Raw genomic sequence first — 20,061 nt, 5'->3', positions numbered from 1 at the left:
TTTTTTAATTTTATTTTGATAAAAGCATTTTTAAATTACAGTGGGTGAGATTGGCATGATAGTTTAAGCTGAAGACCCAAAATGATCCCATCACAGAATGTAAAGGTACAAATGTATGACTTCTCACAATGTGTCTAATTTCCATATTGTCATGAAAGGCCCTGAACAGAAGTTGAGCATTTTGTACAATGATAAATGGTGCTGCTAGAGGTGTAGGAAGAGGATCACCTGTACTGATGTCTCACCTAAAAAGAGAGGGACAAGGGAAAAGATGGGGAGAAAAGCAGAAATTAATTTGACAAGAAAGAACAAAGAATAACACCTATATCAATTTAATAGGTCAAATCTGCTAAGAAAATCAACATTTTTAAAGGAGAAACCTGAAAATCTGATCTTGTTTTGGGATTACCTCATCTTTGGCATAAGCAGAATACAGAAAAATCCTGTGGCTGGTATATGAAGAGGGGAAGAAACGTTCTAATGTTTCCGTGACAAATGTGTTTTCCATTCAATGCTATCCCCGTCAAAGCCCAGTTGTTATTAGTTACTGTTAGTAGACATAACACTACTAATGTATTACTAATGCCATAAGGAGGGAGGGAGGCACTACTTTTTTGAAATGCAATAGTTGAATGATACTAATTAAAAGAAAGCAGTGTTTATATTAGTAAACAAGATCATAGATAAAGCTGATAAGCTTCCCCAGAATTACCACCAGTGTTGTTATCACATCTTGATAATTATGAGTTATAACTTACTGAGAATCTACACATAGGATTACAGGTTTCTTATCAAATAGATTGTATACCATGCAGAAAAGCACGAAATGCACACTCCTCTGACATAGAAATAATTCTATTGTTTGTTTTGCAAAAAAAAAGACACTATTTGTAATACTTGAACTTTTTTTGTTACCTGAAATATTAAGGATGAGACAGGAGAAACAGATCTTGATCTTTGTTAAAGTTTAAAATTAAAAATCCAGTATTTCTATCCTTTACATAAGCAAGAACTTCTTATCTTTTATCCCCTACCTCTCTGCTCTTTATCTGCTTCCATATCCATTTTTGCTGCACATTTGCTTAAGATTTCCAGCACAGAGATTGGAGTGTTAAAGGTACACTGTATAATTGTAGTCTGGTGCACCAACCACCAACTTTGTTGTGGGCCTACTGCAAGGAAAGTCAAAGGTGTGCAAAGTCAAGACAGTTTTGGGAAAGGAGGGGTGATCAAAGGCCTAGTCAGTGTGGCAGAAGAGGAATGGATGGTTGGGACCTTGTTTGGGGGTGGGGTAGGTGGTGGGAGTGCATTTTTAAATTACAGTGGGTCAGATTGGCATGATAGGGAAACTGCTTTACTTAGATTTAGTAAAAGTTACTCACACCAATTACAGTAACAATTTCAACTAATGTGAAATGCCGGAAAAAATCAGATCTCATGAGCATTTCACCACTGAACTTCAAGCATTATTTCCATTATTCTTTCCTTAAAAAGAAAACTAATTTCTCAGTTCATTTACATTTCACAGCTGTGAGATTGAACTCTTTGAGCAAATGTGAAAGCTTAACAAATATTCATCTTAAAGGATAGAACAAAAAGGAATATGTCTTTTATTTTGAGGCCAGGATTTCCATGTGCATAAGCTGTTGATGAAGTCACCCAGATCAGTGTGTCCAGTAGGGCAAGTCCCTCCCACCCCGGCACTGCAGCCTTCAATTTCACTACCTCAGGGCCCACTTGCCTGATTCCCAATTTGCCCCAAGCCCTTGATTTGCTTTAGATTTTGCTTTGTAATTATGGTTTATAAATATTGTCATTTACCTGAGGTTTGTTACATTATTCCACCCCCCCCCCCCACCCCCCGTCTTTTATTTCCAACTTTAAGTATGTTCTGTATGTAAATGCATTGAACAAGAGGAGGGGAAGTTTGCCTCAGTTCATCAAGCTTTCCTGCATCCATTTCCCACAATCAGATTTGTGGCTCTCTCCAATACCTTCTCGGTCTACCCTAGTTTCTTCTAGAAAACCACATGATATTTCCTGCTGCTCCCCCACTACTCACCTTCTCTGATGTTCCTTGCAATGCTCTCTCCACCATCCCCTCCCAATATTTTTGCCTATCACTGAAACACAGTATCCTCTCCAACATTCTTGTATGTCTCCCCCCACTCTAATCTCCTGTTCACCCTCTCCATACTTACAGCCTAGTCCTCTGTATACCAGAAAAGGTAAAAGTTAAAAATGGTCCTACAATTAAATTCAACAGGTGACTAAGAAAGCTCGGATTTATTTTCAAGTATTGACATAAATGGGTGTATCAATTTTAATCTACATATATTTGTGTCTTAGATGGCTCAGCTGTAGCATTGAGTTAAAAGGTTGTGGTTTCAGGTACCATTCTACTGGCCTGGAATCTAGGAAACCAATGCGTATGAATGCAGGAGTGGGAAAAGACAGGTGAAAGTGGAAGTGAGGTAAATCTGTCATGAATTTGTAGAATTTCAGAGCAGGCATGCTTTGAGTTATTACATTGCCAGTAAAACCTACATCTTTAATTCTCACAAGTGATATGTAGAGAAGCACTCATGCAGAAAGTTGGATCATAGCACCTGTAAACCTATTTGAATTGGCTGCTCAACAAAGACCATGGTAATGGAGTGATTGAAAGAAGTGATTTTTACAGGAAGGTGTCTCCAGTGGATAAGTGGATCAGGCTGATGTCTTTATTATATTAGACTTGACTATTCCAATGATCTTTTGGCTGGTCTCCTCCACTACATAAAGCAAAGCTCATCCAAAATCCTGCTACCTGCATACTAAGTCCAAAGGATAACCTGTAATTGAAAAATTGTAAAAGAGAAACCGGTCAAGGATAGATCATGAAGTATGTTCCAGAAGTAACGCTGAAGGGCAGGAAGAGAAACCAAATGTACATAAGCCCTGATTACTGTGACTAGATAGGAAAGTCTAGCACCAAAGAAGGGATTTGCAATTAGGAGGTTTCTAGAGAAGGGGCACTAATTTGGATGATGTAGTCAACAACATCAAAAGCTGCAGAAAGGTTGAGAAGACTTAAAGGATAGTGCACCAGCACAGTAGGAGGATCTCATTTATGACTTTGATTAGAACATTTTCAGGGCTGTGGCAAAGTAGAAAGCTATTTGCTCCAATATTCTGGTTAGCCAGTTGTTATCTAGAGCAAATAACTTGCATTCATAAAGTACCTTTTTGTGACAAGCATTACCTTAAAGCAGTGCAAATTACACCTATATTGATGCTAAGTCAAGCCCACCTTGTTCTATGTTTAATGCTGTGATTTCAGAACTCATTCTATAACATTGCTCCTAGAAATCACTGAGAAGCACTTTTGGCAAGAGGAAATTGTTGCTAATATTTTGGTTAAATTTTAAATACTAAATTTAAAATTGCTTTTGGTTTTTCTTCCTGCCGTTTAGTGTTACTTCTGGAACCTATCAATGATCTATTCATGACCATCTCTTCTTCAATTATAGGTTATCCTTTGGACTTCGCATGAGTTGGTATGTAAGTAGCAGGATTTTGCATAAGCTTTGCTTTATGTAGTGGGGTGGGGTGGGGGGGGGGGGGAACCAGCCAATGGGATCACTGAAATAGTCAAGTCTAATGTGATGAAAATAATCCTGGGTATATTTATCTAGATTCCCAGCTGGATAGCTTTGAATGAAAGTAATTTTAGTGTTACATGCTACAAACGTCTTTTAGATGTTTTAGGCAATCTTTATATACTGAATGCTGAGACTGCTGATTTCTTTAAAGTTCCAACCAAATTGTCTTAAACAATTTCTCAACTGTTTCCCAATAAAATGTCTTGATTGAATCACTTGTAAATTGAATCTAACTTCATAGCAATATTGTAATCACTATTAAAGCAAAAATCCTTCCTGCCAAATACGTAGAAGTTCAAATATAATTCAACACACTGAGCTTTCTATCTTTTAGGTAGGGCTTGTGCATGTTCCTGATGCATGGACTCAAGATTCTCACTACCATTCTGAATGTTCCTCTCCGCTTTGAGTGATCATGGGCCAAAGATTCCCAATTGTCCCTGGGCCTGATGCATTTTTTAATTGAGGCTCTCAGCTCATCCTTGAATCATTTTCACTGTCTGCTTTATAATATCTTTCTGTGTTAGGACAGAGTGTCTGTTTTGGGAGAATAGTATTGGGTATATGAATTCTAGCTGCCTTATGAAGCAACAGAGTGTATACAAGGCTTCGTGGTTATGAATATTGGTCTGAGAAGGGCACTGATTTATTTGCATACGCTTTCAGTGAATTTGGAGGATTTGCAGAGAAATTCTTGGTGGTTTCTTTCAAGTGCCTTAAGGTGCCTGCTGTAGGTAGTCTAAGCCTCAGATGCACATAGGAGAGCACAAATCACTGCTGCCTGATAAACCATGAATTTTGTTTTGGGTCTGAGGCCTTGGTTTTGAAATAGCCTTTTCCTCAACAAACCAAAGGTTGTGCTAGCATGTTTGCAAGTGATGATAAAATTCATAGAACCATAGAACCATACAGCACAAAACAGGCCCTCCGGCCCACCATGTTGTGCCGTCCATCAAACCACCCTCACACTATCTAACCCTTTCCTCCCGCATATCCCTCTATCTCACATTCCTCCATATGCCCAACCAACAAACTCTTGAACCTGTCCAATGTACCTGCCTCCACCATCATCAATGTCTATCTTTGCCGAGAGGTGGCTCCTGTGATATCTCTTTGTCCACCTTTGCTGTAAACCTTTATTGTCAAAGTGCAATATTCTACACCTCAGCTAAATTAGTAAAGAACATTTGAATTGTAGATGTTGAGTGCAGGGCCCATCCTTTCAAGCTTCAGTGAACAAGTTAATAGTGGCTTGCAGTTTGGCCTCTATTGCAACTAAAGGCATTGTCTCTGGCAGCTTGGTTCTACTGCCCTTTGTTCAGGACTGTAGTCACAGTAAGTCGAACTGTTTCCCACTTGTTCAGAAGATTAGCTTAAGTTCCTTAACATGACATGATCTTTACTGTGTGACAACTCCAAGAGAAATGCAGGGAGCAGTACCACCAGGACGTTTTTGACCTCACTAAAGCGTTTGATTCTATCAGTGGACTGATATCAGACTGGGGAGCACCGTCCTCAAATACAGCTGCCCGATAAATTTGCCCCCATGTTTGTCTGCATCATTGGTGGCATGCAAGCTGTTAACCAACGCAATACGTCTGCAACATCGCCAAATAGTCCGGCCAGCGGCGCTGCAGACAGAAGGCGGTACCCGGCGTACCCGCTAGGGGCGGTGCTGGCGGAGAGCTCGCTGTGTTTGGTGCCTGCTTGGGCCGCTGCGCTTCTTGGCGTTTCCAAGCGGTTCGAGGCCTTTCGCGATGGAGGATCAAGAGCTAGAGGCGATCCGGCGCCAGAGACTGGCCGAGCTGCGAGCTCAGCGCGGGGTAAGGCCGCGAACACCAACGGGTTCTGTGAGCCGCCGCGGGACCACCAGGGACCGGGCCTGGTCCCGGCCGCCGCGCTAGCGCCTGGCAGCGGCTCCTGCCTGGACCAGGCGGTGTAGTTTGGCCGGTCTGCAGCGCTGGGGCCCGGCACTGGGTCAGGGCTGCGGCTTGGGGAGGGGAGAGGGAACACGCGGGCGTCATGCAACTGCTGCACGTTTGTATTTAATGCCAAGTAAGTCCTGTAGGATGTGGAAATTCGGCTCTCACGGTCCCGAATCTGCCTGCCCATCCCCGGCTCTCGCCCCCTCCCCCCATTCTCATCCGGCAGCTGGAGACCAGGAATAGAGGAGCAGCTCCTTCAAATAGCAGGGAAAACAGCTGCAACTTCTTGCACCTCTTTGGAAATATAGGTCAGACACGTCTAGACTGCCGAGACTGCATGTGGCCTGGGAGCCAGTGAATGTGTTTATTGGATGGAATTCATAACATCTCCCCCCCCCCCCCCCCCCCCCCCCATGGAAAAAGTACCGCAAAGCCATTCGCTGTTGAGAAAGCAAAGTAAAAGCTCACCGGAAAAATTAAAACGGAAAATGATGAAAATACTCGGCATCAGTGAAAATGGGATGACGTTTCATCATAAATAGGAAGATTTAGAAGTCAAAACGCGTTTCGAGTTGCAGAGAAGGGGCAGGGTCGGGGTGGAGAGAACAAAAGAGGGATCTGTGAAATAAGGTGTAAACCAAGAGAAGCTGAATGACACACATGCTGGTGAGGATGGTGAAGTCTTGTTAATTGCAGCTGATCTTTCTAGAGATGTGAATAGGAGATGAATGAGAACTGGAAAGAAAACAAAAATGCCAGAGGTGTGAGATACAAAACACAAGCAGTTTTTGGAAATCTGAAATAAAAGTACTCAGCAGTTCAGACAGCATTTGGAGAGGGAGGAAAAACTGACTCAACATTTGAGGCAGAAGATGAGACACTATTCCTTCAGCTTACTTTGAACTTCATTGGAACAGTGTAAGAGGCTCAAGACCCAGGGATGGGACTGAGAAGGAGAATTAAAATGACAGGCAGCTAGATGCCCAGGGTCATCCTTGTGGACTGAATGGAGGTGTTCTTCTAAGAGGTCACCCAGTTTGCTTTTGCTAGTGCAGAACAGATAACTTTATGAGTAGCTAATACTGCCACCCTCAACATAGTGCTGGCATGTCTTCCCTTGCCCCTTGAGCATTCTGAAGGCACTACTCTGCGACTCTCCAATTTCCTCTTCTATATGTGCTGACAATTGCAGGAGATGGAATATCTGTCTTTTTAGCTCTTCCCTTCCTACCGTCAACCAAACAATCTTTCAAAGTGAGGCTGTGATTCATTTAGATCTCTTACAAATTAAGTGTGCTGCATTTGGTACTAGTAGTGTGTTCTTCTGTGTTATAGTGTGTTCTCCTGTGTTATAGTGTGTTCTTCTGTGTTGGAGAAGCCAAACACAGATTGGGTGTCCACTTTGCAGAACAACTTTGTTCAGTCCTTAGGTGTGACCTAAGTTGCTTGTTACTTCAATTCTCCATCCCGCTCCAGCTTTGGCCTCTTGTCCAATATAAGCTTATCATATAACATCTGATCTTACAATACTGCTTGATGAAGGAGCTCTGGTGATGGGTCTGAGCTGTTCCATCTGGGAGCCCAGCTGTTGCTGATTTGTCATGAATCTGAAACACTTCTCCCTGTTCATCTATAAACCTGAGCATTTTTCACAAGTCATGACTATGTCTCCGACATAAGCTGTGTGTGGGCTGAAATCTCTACTTTTGGTCCATACACAGTCCCATAATTCTTCGTCAGAAGTGCAAGGAAGATTTCATGCAGTGAACATAATTGGACAGGCATGAGATATCTGATATGCACTTCTTCTGAAATGAAGCTGCCATTGTCATGTTCACCTTAAACATTCCACAGATTTGTATAGAAGATCCAGGAATTAAAATGCATCCCAGCTAGATTGGACGTAGAGTCCCCCAAGAGTATTTTCGATCTGGACTTTTAAAAAAAAATCTTATCATCTAGGCGAAGGAAGGTGAACATCAGATCAACCTTATGGGAAAGCTGGACCAGGGCTTGGACCTGATGGGTGTTGTACTGGAGTGGGGCTATGTAAATGTTCAAGCTGGTTCACTTGAGCCAAACAGTACCAAACTAAGCACACATTATCTGTCAGAGATCTAGTAGTATATGCCAAGGAGAACAATTGGATGCCAGTTCTTAACACCTTGTGTGAGGGGGGCATCCCCAAATTGCTAGACTTGAGCTTGTGCACATATCCAGAGCAGGATGCCCCAGAACACCGATGGAACAGTATACTCAGTCCATTCAGCCAAAATTTCTTCTCCCTCCAGAACTAGCGGAGAACTCCAATTGGCTCTGCGAGGTTCAGCGGTGTATTGTGTTGATTGGTACTGTCTAGGCCTACGTTCAGGCTTCCCTCAAAATTCTGTGTTCGATAGATTCAGGAGAACAGGCCCTTGAAATAGGAGTAGATTATTGCATGATGCCTTCAGTATTTAAGACCAGGGACTCATGATTGACTCGTGATTCAGATATGTGCATTCTGAAGCTTATTTTGCTCACAGTATGTAGACGTGGCTGATGAGTCCAGAATTTATTATACATCCTTTATTGCCCCTTTCAACTAACAGACATCACAGGGCAGTTAAGAATCAACCACATTAATGGTCAGATTGAACAAGAATGGCAGATATCCTTTTTAAAGGACATCAATGAATCTGATTTTTGGTTTCATGGTTACCATTACTGATTCTTGCCTTCATAGTCATACAACATGGGAACAGGCCCTTTGGCCCTCCAAGTATGTGCTGACTATCAAACACATTAACACTAATCCTGTTTTATTCTCTCTCACTCCCATTAACTCTCGCCACATTCTACTACTCACCTATACACCAGAGGCAATTTAAAGCAGCGACTTTTAACCTACCAACCTTCAGATCTTTGGGATGTAGGGGGAACCCAGAGCACCTGGAGGAAATCAGTGTGTTCACAGAGTGAACTTGCAAAACAGCACCAGAGGTCAGAATTGAACTGGCTCGTTGGCACTGTGAGGCAGCAGCTCTACGAGGTGTGCCATCCTGGTAAAATTAGTTTGCAAGCATGCTGAGTGAAATGACCTCCATCTGCAGCAGGTGGTCTGAGCTTAGTACCAGCAACATGGAGATTCAGTGAGGTGCATATATAATCTGTGTAAATGTCAATTCTGAATCTTCTGTTATTGAGGCAGCAGGAGTGGGAATAGAGGTTTTGCTCTACATTCACCCAAGTCAGTTGGTCCAACCAGTTATCTCAACCCTTCTGCTGGTGTCCAACTGTATGGGAGATTAGAGTGATCTGTCATCTTGGGGATACACCTGAACATGACACATTCATGGCAATGGGAAGAGGAAGCACTTTTCAAGAAGTACCCTTCCAGGTGGGAGTGGAAGGTGGTGTTGAAATCCCCCATGGAAGAACCTTGTACAGACCAAGGACTTGATTCTACAAGAGGAGCTGCTCAAAAACTGTCCCCATTCACAAGAAGGAAAATGATAGCTAAGACATGCCTCTGGGCTAAGCTGGAATTGCGAGATTTAACTCTTTTAGAAACATCTGAGAGTATTTTCAGAGTAATAATCCATCTGAATCTCTTGGCTGAATCTCTCGTAGCCGTTCCCTTATACTGGAATTGACAAGCAAATACCCTACACTTCCTAAGATAGATGTGAATTTCTGATGTATTCATTTCCTAGGTGTTGAGTACTTAGCCCAAATTCCCGCTTCTTTGCTGAACTTCATGATGAGTCCAGTACTGGAGCATACCTAGCTGCTTTATGGCAATATTGCTGAGACCAACTTCTGGATTTCCCTGGTTACATACATGTGCACAGAAATCATAAAGTTGCTGTTGTTCTGCAGGCCCGTGGCTGTGAGGCACAAGTTAAAGTGTTGTATTGGTCAGTAAGTTCAGAGCATAAGTAATGCAAATGTCTTAGGAAGTTAGTTTAATGTTTTAAATGTAAAATTAGACCAGAAGCTTCCAAAACTGCTTGTTGTATAAGATTATCATTGAATTCAGAGTTAGATATCTTTTGCATGACATAATATGTATAGAAAGTGCTGCACAGATTGTTATTTTACTTAACTGTCTAGTGATTGCAGCTGTTTTATCACCTAAGTCAGCTGTTAACTGTGGTCAAATTGATACGTGATGTGTAAATTGTGTAAAATATCATTGTCATATTTATATGATGCTATGTGGCTTTGTTTTTACTTAAAAAACTAGTATTTGTTTAAGAGGACTTTTTAACCTTTTAAGTATACCTATTTTTGAACTTAGGATGCACCAGATGATCAGCAAAGCCAGCAAGAGGCAAAACAACGGTAAGAATGCCAGTTGCTTTAAAATAAAACTTTTTAATTGCATTATTTACATTTAGCTCTGTACTACACCTTGCCATTTTCCAGCTGGCTATATGCAAGTGCCAGTTGGTGGCAGGAGGAGGGTTTGTCAGGTTAACATTTATAAGAATGACCTACTCTGCACTTTTATCTCTTTTCCTCTCTGTAGAAAAGTACTTAGCCTGATAGATTGATGGTATGAATGTGCTTTATACTAGAGCATTAGTGCCATTGTTTTGTTCTGTACTTGTTCTTTATTTGAATGTTTTTTTTCTTTATCAGAATTTATATTCCATATTAAGAATTTTCTGACACTAAGTCCATATTTTGATTCTGGTGCAGAAATGTTGTTGCACTTTTCTAAGTAATCCAGTTTTTTTTATTTTCTTGATTTTGTTCAGAAGCAATACAATACTGTTCTTATTCATGCCTCCTTAATATGAACAAATTGTGATTGCAGGGAGTCAGAAATGAGGAACAGTATTCTTGCTCAGGTTTTAGATCAGTCTGCTCGTGCCAGATGTAAGTAACTGAAAACTCTACCATACAACTTAAATGGAAAATATGTTGGACCATCAAGTAGACCATGTCGTACATCACTTTTAAAGATTTTATCGTTAACATGTAATGATCAGTGTTATAGTGATCAAAGTCAGCTGGAAGCAGGATCAACAAATATCATAGAGCAGATCATACTGGTGTGTGGTCTCCCCATGCCTAACAGATCCTTCAGTAGAGGGCTTTTCATGCTAACCTGAAACATCTCAGACTCCACTGGTGTGATCTGAATGGCACCAGAATCTCCTGCAGTACATTGAGAGGGCCCCACCCTGAAAAAACACTGACAGCTGGCAAATCCCACCAGCAACTTTTGAGAGGGTCATGAAACGTAACAATAAATAGATTTAATATGTCTTTGATGTTTAGAGACATTTTAAAAACTATTCAAGGTAAATTAAAAATTAATTAAACATTTTAAAGTAATATTATCCAAATACTTCTAAAATACATAAGACAATAAAGGAAATAGAAATAATGTAAAAGAAACTTTCCTGTATGTTTCATATCCACAACTCGACAATCCCCAATAAAGTTAGTCTAACCTGAGGCGCAATCAGAAAACAGTAATCTGAGTAAGATGGGGGTCCTTGCGGAGTCCCACATGGAAGTGGACTGGCAAATTAGGAATGCCAGATTTGTTATTAAGACCAGATATGTGCAAGTCCCATACTATTTCCTTTCAAACGAATGCAGTTCTAAATGTTTTATTTTTGTTTGTATCCTTCACTCAACATCTGCTTCAGCATAGCAGGCTTTATTCTCAGCGACTTCACTGTCCTTCCACCTTGCTTTGTTTTCTTTAATCACGTGAATATTGCTGACAGGACCGGGATTTAATTGCCCTTAAGGAGGTGGTGATGAGCCACCTTGTGCTTCTGCAGTCCTCCAATTGAGGGTACTCCCACTTAAGACTGGCTTCTGTGATGGTAGGGATCTTGGGAAGAAATGGAGATGGACTGTGAATGCTCAGCTTTGTCTTTTTGCTCACGTGCCAAGCCTCGCCATTGTTGAGGATGGGATGTTCTTGAAGCCACCCCCTCTGTTAGCCATTTAACTATCCACCACCATTCATAACTACATATCACAGGACTGCAGAGCTTTGATGTGACCCACTGGTTGTAGGATTGCATGGCCATGTCTCTGGGCATTATTCTCACTGTTGAGCATGCATGTGTTGCAGCTTCACTGGGTTGGCAATTAATTTTTGGATTTGCCTGATGCAGTCTCCTTTATGAATATGTTTACTATATTCGTGCCAATCCTCTTGACTATGTTATCTCGGGCCCTTTTTATAATTTTTGCTTTTCATTAACATTTGCCTTCCTCCTTTCAACCCCGCTTTCTTCTGCATTTGGTTCTGGAAACTGTTCCCTATCTACTTCCATTTTACTTCAGTGTACCAGCAGTTTTTTTCTGTGCATTTATCACAATAATTGAACAGCATTTGATCAACCTTTGATGCCCATGTGCTCAGCAAACTTTATTATCTGGCTTGGCTGCATAGAGTATTATAGACAATTATATTCCTCAGCCAGAGCTGCCTACTACTTCAGGATTATCCTAGAATCCAAAGGTATCACCAAGCATCTATGCTGACATGCAAAGGTTCTTATTGACCTCCTTTCAAATCAACCTTTAAATAACAACTCTGATCCCTTCTGTTCTCCCAAGCTGCTGACCCATCGAAAACCTTCCTTCCTTTGCAGGAAATGCATTGTTAGCCTTTATTTGAACTCCTCTTTTTATGTCTCACATCTTTTAATTTTTCCAATCAGATTTCTACACTTGCAACTGTATTAATTAAAATCATAAATTACATCCTCTGAAGTGGTGCATTATTCGGTTATCTTCAATCTCTTTATTGCCTTTGGCAAGGTTGAGCACACCATTCTCACCTAATGTGTTGGTGGATCTGTCCTTGTTTATTTCCACATGAACTATTTGATCGTAGCTAGTGTTTTTCTCCCCTGCAGTGTTACCTCGGGAGTTCCCTGTATAAGCTTTACAAAATTTCCTCTTGCCACATGATCCAGACAAGGGTGCAGCTTTGACACATGTGCTTTAGGCACCCATTTTTGCCTCTCAACCAATTCCTAGGAATCAATTTCTGGCTCTATGTTGTCAGGCTCCAATTATGGATGAGCTGGGAAATAGAGATGCCATTTATGGCACCTGCATCATTGCACCTGTCTTTGACAGGTGGCTAAGTCGGGGTTGTGGTTTACCAGCTGTTAGATTTTAAAACATTTTCATGGTTTTTTTGGGGATGGTATGCATTCTTTAGTGACTATCTCAAATATTTAAATATGGAGTATATATCTTATTTTTTTTGCCAGTGTTGTCATCTAATCCCTTGAACTAACCAAGAGAGCGGAGGAGTGGATTATCTTCACCCCTCAGTGAATCAAATATCACTCTCGTAAATGAGATGTCAATAAGCAAATACTTAAATAGATATTTGATTCATGCCGATAAAAGTTGAAGCGCTGTTTACTCATTACTTGCCAACCATGTGATGTTGGTGTACTGCTGGGATTGAAAAGACCAGTTCTACAGTCTTATAAAATAAAAACCACATCACTGTATCTACTAGAGGAATTTGGGCATTAGCTGTGTAAATAATTTTGTGAGACTTGCCCAATTAACTGGCACGTCTTATAGTCAAAACTTGAGAAGGAACTTGAAAGTTAAAATTTTTATTAACAAGCAAGTTCATACTGCTTGCTAGATGGTGTATTGGACATTTTTCAACTTTAGTTTTCTACTTCTCATCAATAAATGAACTGTAAATGTAAAACATTGGCAGCATTCATCCATGAAATGAAACAGTGATTAGAAAATTTACAAATAGTAGTCCAGGTAAGTTTAAATTGTAATCTCAGAAATTACTAAGGAGGTTTGCAATATGATTCAAATTGTTGGTATCAAAGTATTTTTTTCTTTAAGTTTTGTGTCATTTTATTTTTTTCATTCCCAGTGAGTAATTTGGCTCTCGTAAAGCCTGAGAAGGCCAAGTCGGTGGAGAATTACTTGATACAGATGGCAAAATTTGGGCAGCTTGGTGGAAAAGTAAGACAATCAATCTAAATATAACTTGAGCTCCCTTTATTTAAAGTTAGAGAAATATTTTCATGTACTTAGTTAATGCAAAAAAAATCACTTTCAGAGAGAAGTTTTTAACTCACTACAAGTTTTAAGGTTTTGGGAATACAGCATGTGCTATTACATCTGTCTCACCCCTTTCCCTCTCCTCTGTATACTGGCCATCTTCCTTCTCCACTCCGTCCTGATGCAGGGTCTCGACGCGAATTGTTGACAATTCCTCCCCGCCCCCAACAGATGCTGCTTGACTCGTTGAGTTCCACCAGCAAATTGTTTATTGCTCCAGATTCCAGCATTTGTACTGTCTGTGCTTTTACATGTTATTTTTGTAAATATAATACCATTTCTACTTTATGGCCTCAGACTACTGCCATGTGAAAATGTGGGCATATGGTCTACAATTTTACAAAAGTAAAGCCTAATCTTGCATTTATCTATGGGTTATGAATTCTAACTTGGAGACAATTAAGGAACTGCTTCTCAATGCAACCTGGAGATGACTTAATCCAGGATGTTTCAGTGGTGAAAAACTAACCTAGAGATGTTTTGAATCTTTTAAGTAACTAAAGTAGTGGTGATATTGTTTTAGTTGCCTTTGTCCATTATCTAACAGCTGGTGCTTGAGGGAAAAATGCTTTTCTGATTCCAGGTCTTTAGTTTGTCTTGCCAGTTTTGGAAAGCATCAGATGCAAGAAAGGCTCTAGAAGGGGTGTGGAGAAGAATTAACACTTAAAATTCAAAACTCTGAAAAATATTTCAATTAAGTAGAAAGCAGATGAGACTAATTGTGCTGGTTTTTTGAAATGCATTTCTATTAATTTTTAAAAAGTGATGTCACTGCTCTGCAGAATCAGAAGTGAATCCAGCCCCATTACAAATATCAAACTTCATCTGTCTTTTAACTTTGCTTTTAGATTTCTGAATCGGGCTTAATCGAAATCCTTGAAAAAGTTAACCAACAAATGGGAAAGCAAACGATGGTGAAGGTAATTGCAGATAGTTGTAGATATTTGTAGTTGCTATTATTTAGTTTGGCATTCCTTTGATTTATCTTCCCAAAGTGTTTTAAAACTTTTGGTATTTCTCTGGCAAACCCAGTGTCCATTCCAATTAAAACCACATTTGATTTCACCACAATGGGACTGCAAAAACCTGCATCTAAAAATAAGTAAAATATATCCTTTAAAATATAAATGGTGAATTTGTAGAAAGTGTTCAGCTTCTACAATATAGAAATCAACATCATATACAATGATAAAAGTAGGCATATCATGGACAAGAATCTAAAGTGTATCAGAGAGATTAATACAGCATGGAAACAGGCCCTTCGGCCCAACTCAACCATACTGACCAAGATGCCCATCTAAACTAGTCCCATAGCCCTATAAACCTTTCCTGTCCAAATGTCTTTTAAATTATGTTATTGTACTTGCCTCAACAACTTTCTTTGGCAACTCATTCCAAATACGCTCCACTCGTTATGTGAAGTTGCCACCCCTTAGGTCCTTTTTCAATCTTTCCCTTCTCACCTTAAACCTATGCCCTCTAGTTGTTGATTTCCTTTCTCTGGGAAAAACACTGTGTGCATTCACCCTATCTATGCTCTTCATGATTTTATACAGCTCTATAAGGTTACCCATCATCATCCTGCTCCAAGGAATAAAAGTCCTAGCCTGCCCAACCTCTTCCTATAACTCAAGCCTTTGAGTCCTGGCAACTTTCTCGTAAATTTTTTTTGCAAACTTTCCAGCTTAATGATATGTTTCCTATTGCAGGGTAGCCAAAATTGTACAGTAGTGTGGCCTCACCAACATGTACAGCTGCAACATAATGTCCCAGCCCTTATAGTCCATGGCCCTGACTGATGAAGGCCAGCATGCTAGAAGCCGCCTTCACCACCCTATCTAACTGACACCATTTTCAGGGAACTCTGTACTTGTAGAACAGAGGGACCTCGGAGTACAACACTCCAGGGCCCTACCGTTCACTAAGAAAGTCCTACCCTGGTTTGACTTCCCAAAATGCAATACTTCACAGTTATCTGAATTTGTCATTCCTCAACCCACCTACCTAGCTGATCAAGATTCCCCCTGTAATTTTTGATAACCTTCTTCATTGTCTACAACACCACCTATTTTAGTGTCATCTGCAAACTCACTAACCATGCCTTGTACATTTTCGTTCAAATTGTTTACATAAATGACAAACAACAATGGGCCCAGCACCAATCCCTGAGGCACACCACTAGCCTCAGACCTCCAATCCAAGAAAGAACCTTCCACCAACATCCTCTGCTTCCTACCATTAAGCCAATTATGTATCCAATTAGCTAGCTCTTCTTGGACCTCATGCGATCTCACCTTCCAGCCTAGCCTACAATGCTAGACCATAAGATATAGGAGCAGAATTAGTCCATTCACCCCATCAAGTCTGCTCTGCCAGTCAACCATGGAAATCATGGTCAATTGTTTTTTTCTTTCAACCCCATTCTCCTGCCTTCTCCCTGTAACCCTTAACCCCCTTACTAATCAATAAGCTTTTAACCTCTGCCTTAAATACACCCAATGACTTGGCCTCCACAGATTCACCACCCTCCGGCTGAAGAAATTCCTCCTCATCTCAGTTTTAAAGGGTCGCCCCTTTATTCTGAGTGTGTGCCCTCGGATCCTAGACTTTCCTACTAATGGACACACCCTCTCCACATCTGTTCTATCCAGGGCTTTCTGTATCTGGTAGGTTTCAATGAGATCCCCCTCATCCTTCTCAACTCTATTGAGTACAGACCCAGAGACATCAAATGCACCTCGTGCTTCAAGCCTTTCATTCCTGGGATCGTTCTTGTGAACCTCCTCTGGACCCTCTCCAGGGCCAGGGCACTTTGGACCCCATATACTAACCATTGTATTCCAAATGAGGTTTGAACAACGCCTTATAAAGTCTCAACAGTACATCCTTGCTTTTTTTATATTCTAGTCCTCTTGAAATGAATGCTAACATTGCATTTACCTTCTTTACTACTGACTCAACCTGCAAGTTAATCGTAAGGGAAACCTGAACTACGACTCCCAAGTCCCTTTGCACCTCTGATTTCTGAATTCTCTCCCATTTAGAAAATAATCTACACCTTTATTCTTCCTACCAAAGTGCATAGCCCCACATTTCCCAACGCTGTATTCCATCTGCCACTTTGCCCACTCTCCCAACTGGTTCCAAGTCCTCCTTCAAACTCCCTCTACCTACCTTTGTATAGTTTGCAAACTTGGCCGCAGTAACATCAGTTCCTTCATCCACATCATTAACATATAATGTGTAAATAACAGACCCAACACTGACCCCTGCACGCTAATCACTGGCAGCCATCCTGGAAATGACCCCTTTATCCCCACTCTCCGACTTCTGCTAGTCAGCTAATCTTCTATCCATGCTAGTACCTTGCCTCTAATAACATAGGCACTGACATGAGACTTTATCGAAGGCCTTGCTAAAGTTCATGTAGACAACATCCATCACCCTGCCCTCATCAATCCTCTTAGTTACTTCTTCAAAAAAAAACTCAAAAGATTTGTGAGACATGATTATAATTCTGATATTCCAAATTCCTTTGGTAATATGTTCATCACTTATTCTAGGTATTAGTTGTAAGAAAAAAGATGCTCCAAATCAGCCCAGAAATGATTGTATTTGAGTTATTTCTGCATGGCTCTGAGATTCAAGTATTGGTTAGTCAGGGAAATCAAAAATAAAGGAAACATCATGCTATATGGTGCTTTTTGTAAATCAGATCCTAATTTTTAACAGCATTGTGCTTAATACTTTTGTAGCTATACAGAACACTCAAGGCTATATTTCAGTGTTTAACCAGTAATTTTGTCTCCCCATTAAGACCACCCCTTGACTCTTGCCTGTAAACAGTTGAAGTTTTCTAACATTAACAGCTGGTGGGATTATCTCCCTTGGATATATCAGGTTACCTTAAATCTTGGAGCTGTAATTGTGCTACAGGTTAGATTTGGAAGAACATCTTAGCAGTAAAATAGAAAGAAAAGCTTGGTATTGAAATTGTATAACTTGAACTGAACATTGTATACTTGGCAACATTTTTGGAAAAACTTACTTTCATATCTTGTCAATTTCAATTTCAGTTCAACAGAAGAAAAGTAATGGATTCTGATGAAGAGGACGATTACTGAATTCTGAGCAAGAGTCTAATTTATAAATAATGAGGGGAATTGAAGCTAGAGCATTGTATCGACAGAGGATGGACAGATTTATGTTTTTTCCCCCTTGTTTGCAGGAAGAATTCTTTTATAGTTTTGTATTGCATGACAATGTGGTGGTTCTAAATGCAGTTTGTATTGAATGAATGGGAAGCTCAATGGTTATTTGTGGAGATGTGCTTCGAGATGGAATTTTTAAAAAGACTTGGAGAACTCTTAACCAATTTGATTTAAACTACATTGTGGAATATCAGAAAAAAAGTTGACTCCTAAGATGTGGATATTATACAAAAAAAAGTGGTTTACAAATTATTTTGCACACCTGTATAATGGGTTTTGTCTAATGTTAGTTTTCCATGTTAATCCCAGGTTGCTGAGCAGCATGTGTGGGAAGTGGGAAAGTGCCTGCAGAAAAGATGTAATACACACAAAATGCTGGAGGAACTCAGCAGGTCAGGCAGCATCTATGGAGGGAATTACATTATGTTCTCTCTCTAGAATATTGCTCCCTTGCATCCTTAAGTTACCCTTCAATACCTTTTGATTTTGCAAATGATGGTATTCAAAGAGAACCTAGGAATGAATCTTCCATTACAACATTCTTCACGGCCTTTCCAACCATCTCTTAAGTGAACAGATCAAGTAACAAAAGAAAAAGGGAGGAGTAGGTCACCTGAGCCTGTTCTGTCATGGCTGAATTTCCACAGAAATGTCGTTTGAGCACAATAACAAATCCTCCCTCCATAAATGCTGCCTGACCCGCTGAGTTCCTCCAGCATTTTGTGTATTGCTCTAGATTCCAGCATGTGTGGAATCTCTTGCATTTCTGCAGAAAAGATGCTTTCTTATTCCCCGCCCCCCAAACTATTGGCCATGGTGTGCTTCTCGCTGTGAATGCAAGATTAAACATTTTTGATTAGAGTTTATAACATGCCAAATAATTGTAAGTTCAATTTGAAGAAATATTATTACCTTGCTTGTTTCTTTCAGAAAAAAGCCACCCCTAAAGTTAGTCCAAGCCTCATTGCCAGTAATAAAGATGTACTTCAATTACATTGTGTTTTCTCTTTAGAATATTGTGCCCTTGCATCCTTAAGTTACCCCTCAATACTTCATTATCTTTGATTTTGCAAATTATGGTATTCATCTTTTACAAGAGAACCTAGAAATGAATCCTCCATTACAACCATCTCTGTAAATAAACAGATTAAGTAACATAAGAAATAGGAAGGAATAGATCATCTGAGCCTGTTCCATTATAGCTGAGTTTCCATAAGTGCCATTTCAAGCACTAAGGGGAAAACATCCAGAAATCTATTGATCTGTTTTAACAGAGTACAGTAACAGAGCATGGTGAACCTTTGGAATTCTCTACCCCAGAAAGCTGTGGAAGATCTAAGTAAAGAAATTTCTCCTTCTCAACCAGGGTAAGTATCTAGCCTCAAGTGTTTTAAAGTTTGTAAGTTTCAATGAGATCTCCTTAAAGAAAACAGTACCAATCACTCGTACAGCAAATCCACCATTCCTGGAGACTGCAGGTGCTGAAAGCTGGAGCAAAAAACAAACTGCTGGAGGAGCTCAGCGAATTGAGCAGTATCTGTAGGGGGGAAGAAAGGAATTGTCAACATTCCAGGTTGAGACCTTAGTCCTGATGCAGGGTCTCAACCAAGAACATGGACAATTCCCACCACCACCCCTGCCACACACACAGATGCTGCTCTATCCACTGAAGTCCTCCAGCAGGTTGATTTTTGCTTTTTTACCACCATTCCCAGAAACCAGTTTTGCAAGTCTACACTGCACTCCCTCTAATGCAAGTACATCCTCTCAGGTAAAGTCTCATAGACTTCCTTGCCTTACAATCACACCCTCTCATAATAACGTCTAACTTATCATTTATCTCCCTACTTGCAGGTTGGCTTTCAGTGATTTGGATAGAAGCACACCTAGGTTCTTTGGCTGTTGACACTATGCATTTGCAAATATCAGCAAAGGAGGAGACAGTACAGAAATTGAATAGGACAAAAAATAAAGATTTAAAAGACTGGTGGAGTGGAAAATAGAAATATCCCCCGTTCTGAATAGGATGCAAAGTCCAATCCTTCCTGGCTCTGGGAGTGTTGCTAGATGCAAAGGTTGTATTTTTTGTATCATATTATACAAAAAGACTACCCAATGATGCCATGTTTAAACAGCCTAACATCAGTGATGCAAAAATAGAAATTTGTCACTTGGAAAATTAGAGGTTAATAAAGCTTGATCATGTTT

The 20,061-nt window shown here is 40.3% G+C and overlaps 2 protein-coding genes across 2 annotated transcripts in view; one reads left to right on the top strand and one right to left on the bottom strand.

The window, feature by feature from the left end:
* Positions 1 to 5,333: 5,333 nt before the first annotated feature.
* On the top strand, positions 5,334 to 18,848 carry pdcd5 (programmed cell death 5). The gene is made up of 6 exons (XM_052028030.1): positions 5,334 to 5,467; positions 9,852 to 9,895; positions 10,374 to 10,435; positions 13,452 to 13,543; positions 14,491 to 14,562; positions 17,719 to 18,848. Exons 1-6 carry the CDS (start codon positions 5,402 to 5,404, stop codon positions 17,764 to 17,766), a joined length of 384 nt encoding a protein of 127 aa, XP_051883990.1. The 5' UTR covers positions 5,334 to 5,401; the 3' UTR covers positions 17,767 to 18,848.
* A 122-nt stretch (positions 18,849 to 18,970) lies between these two features.
* The window catches only part of ankrd27 (ankyrin repeat domain 27 (VPS9 domain)), a 95,163-nt gene continuing 94,072 nt past the window's right edge, over positions 18,971 to 20,061 (bottom strand). The window contains 1 exon segment of the mRNA XM_052028028.1: positions 18,971 to 20,061. This exon segment is cut by the window's right edge and continues 2,036 nt beyond it. The gene's annotated coding sequence lies outside the window, so the exon portion shown is untranslated.

This window comes from Pristis pectinata, chromosome 13 (genome assembly GCF_009764475.1).
Source record: "Pristis pectinata isolate sPriPec2 chromosome 13, sPriPec2.1.pri, whole genome shotgun sequence".
Lineage (NCBI taxonomy): Eukaryota > Metazoa > Chordata > Chondrichthyes > Rhinopristiformes > Pristidae > Pristis > Pristis pectinata.
Note: the sequence above shows the minus strand (reverse complement) of the source record. Positions and strands in the feature narration are given on the sequence as shown.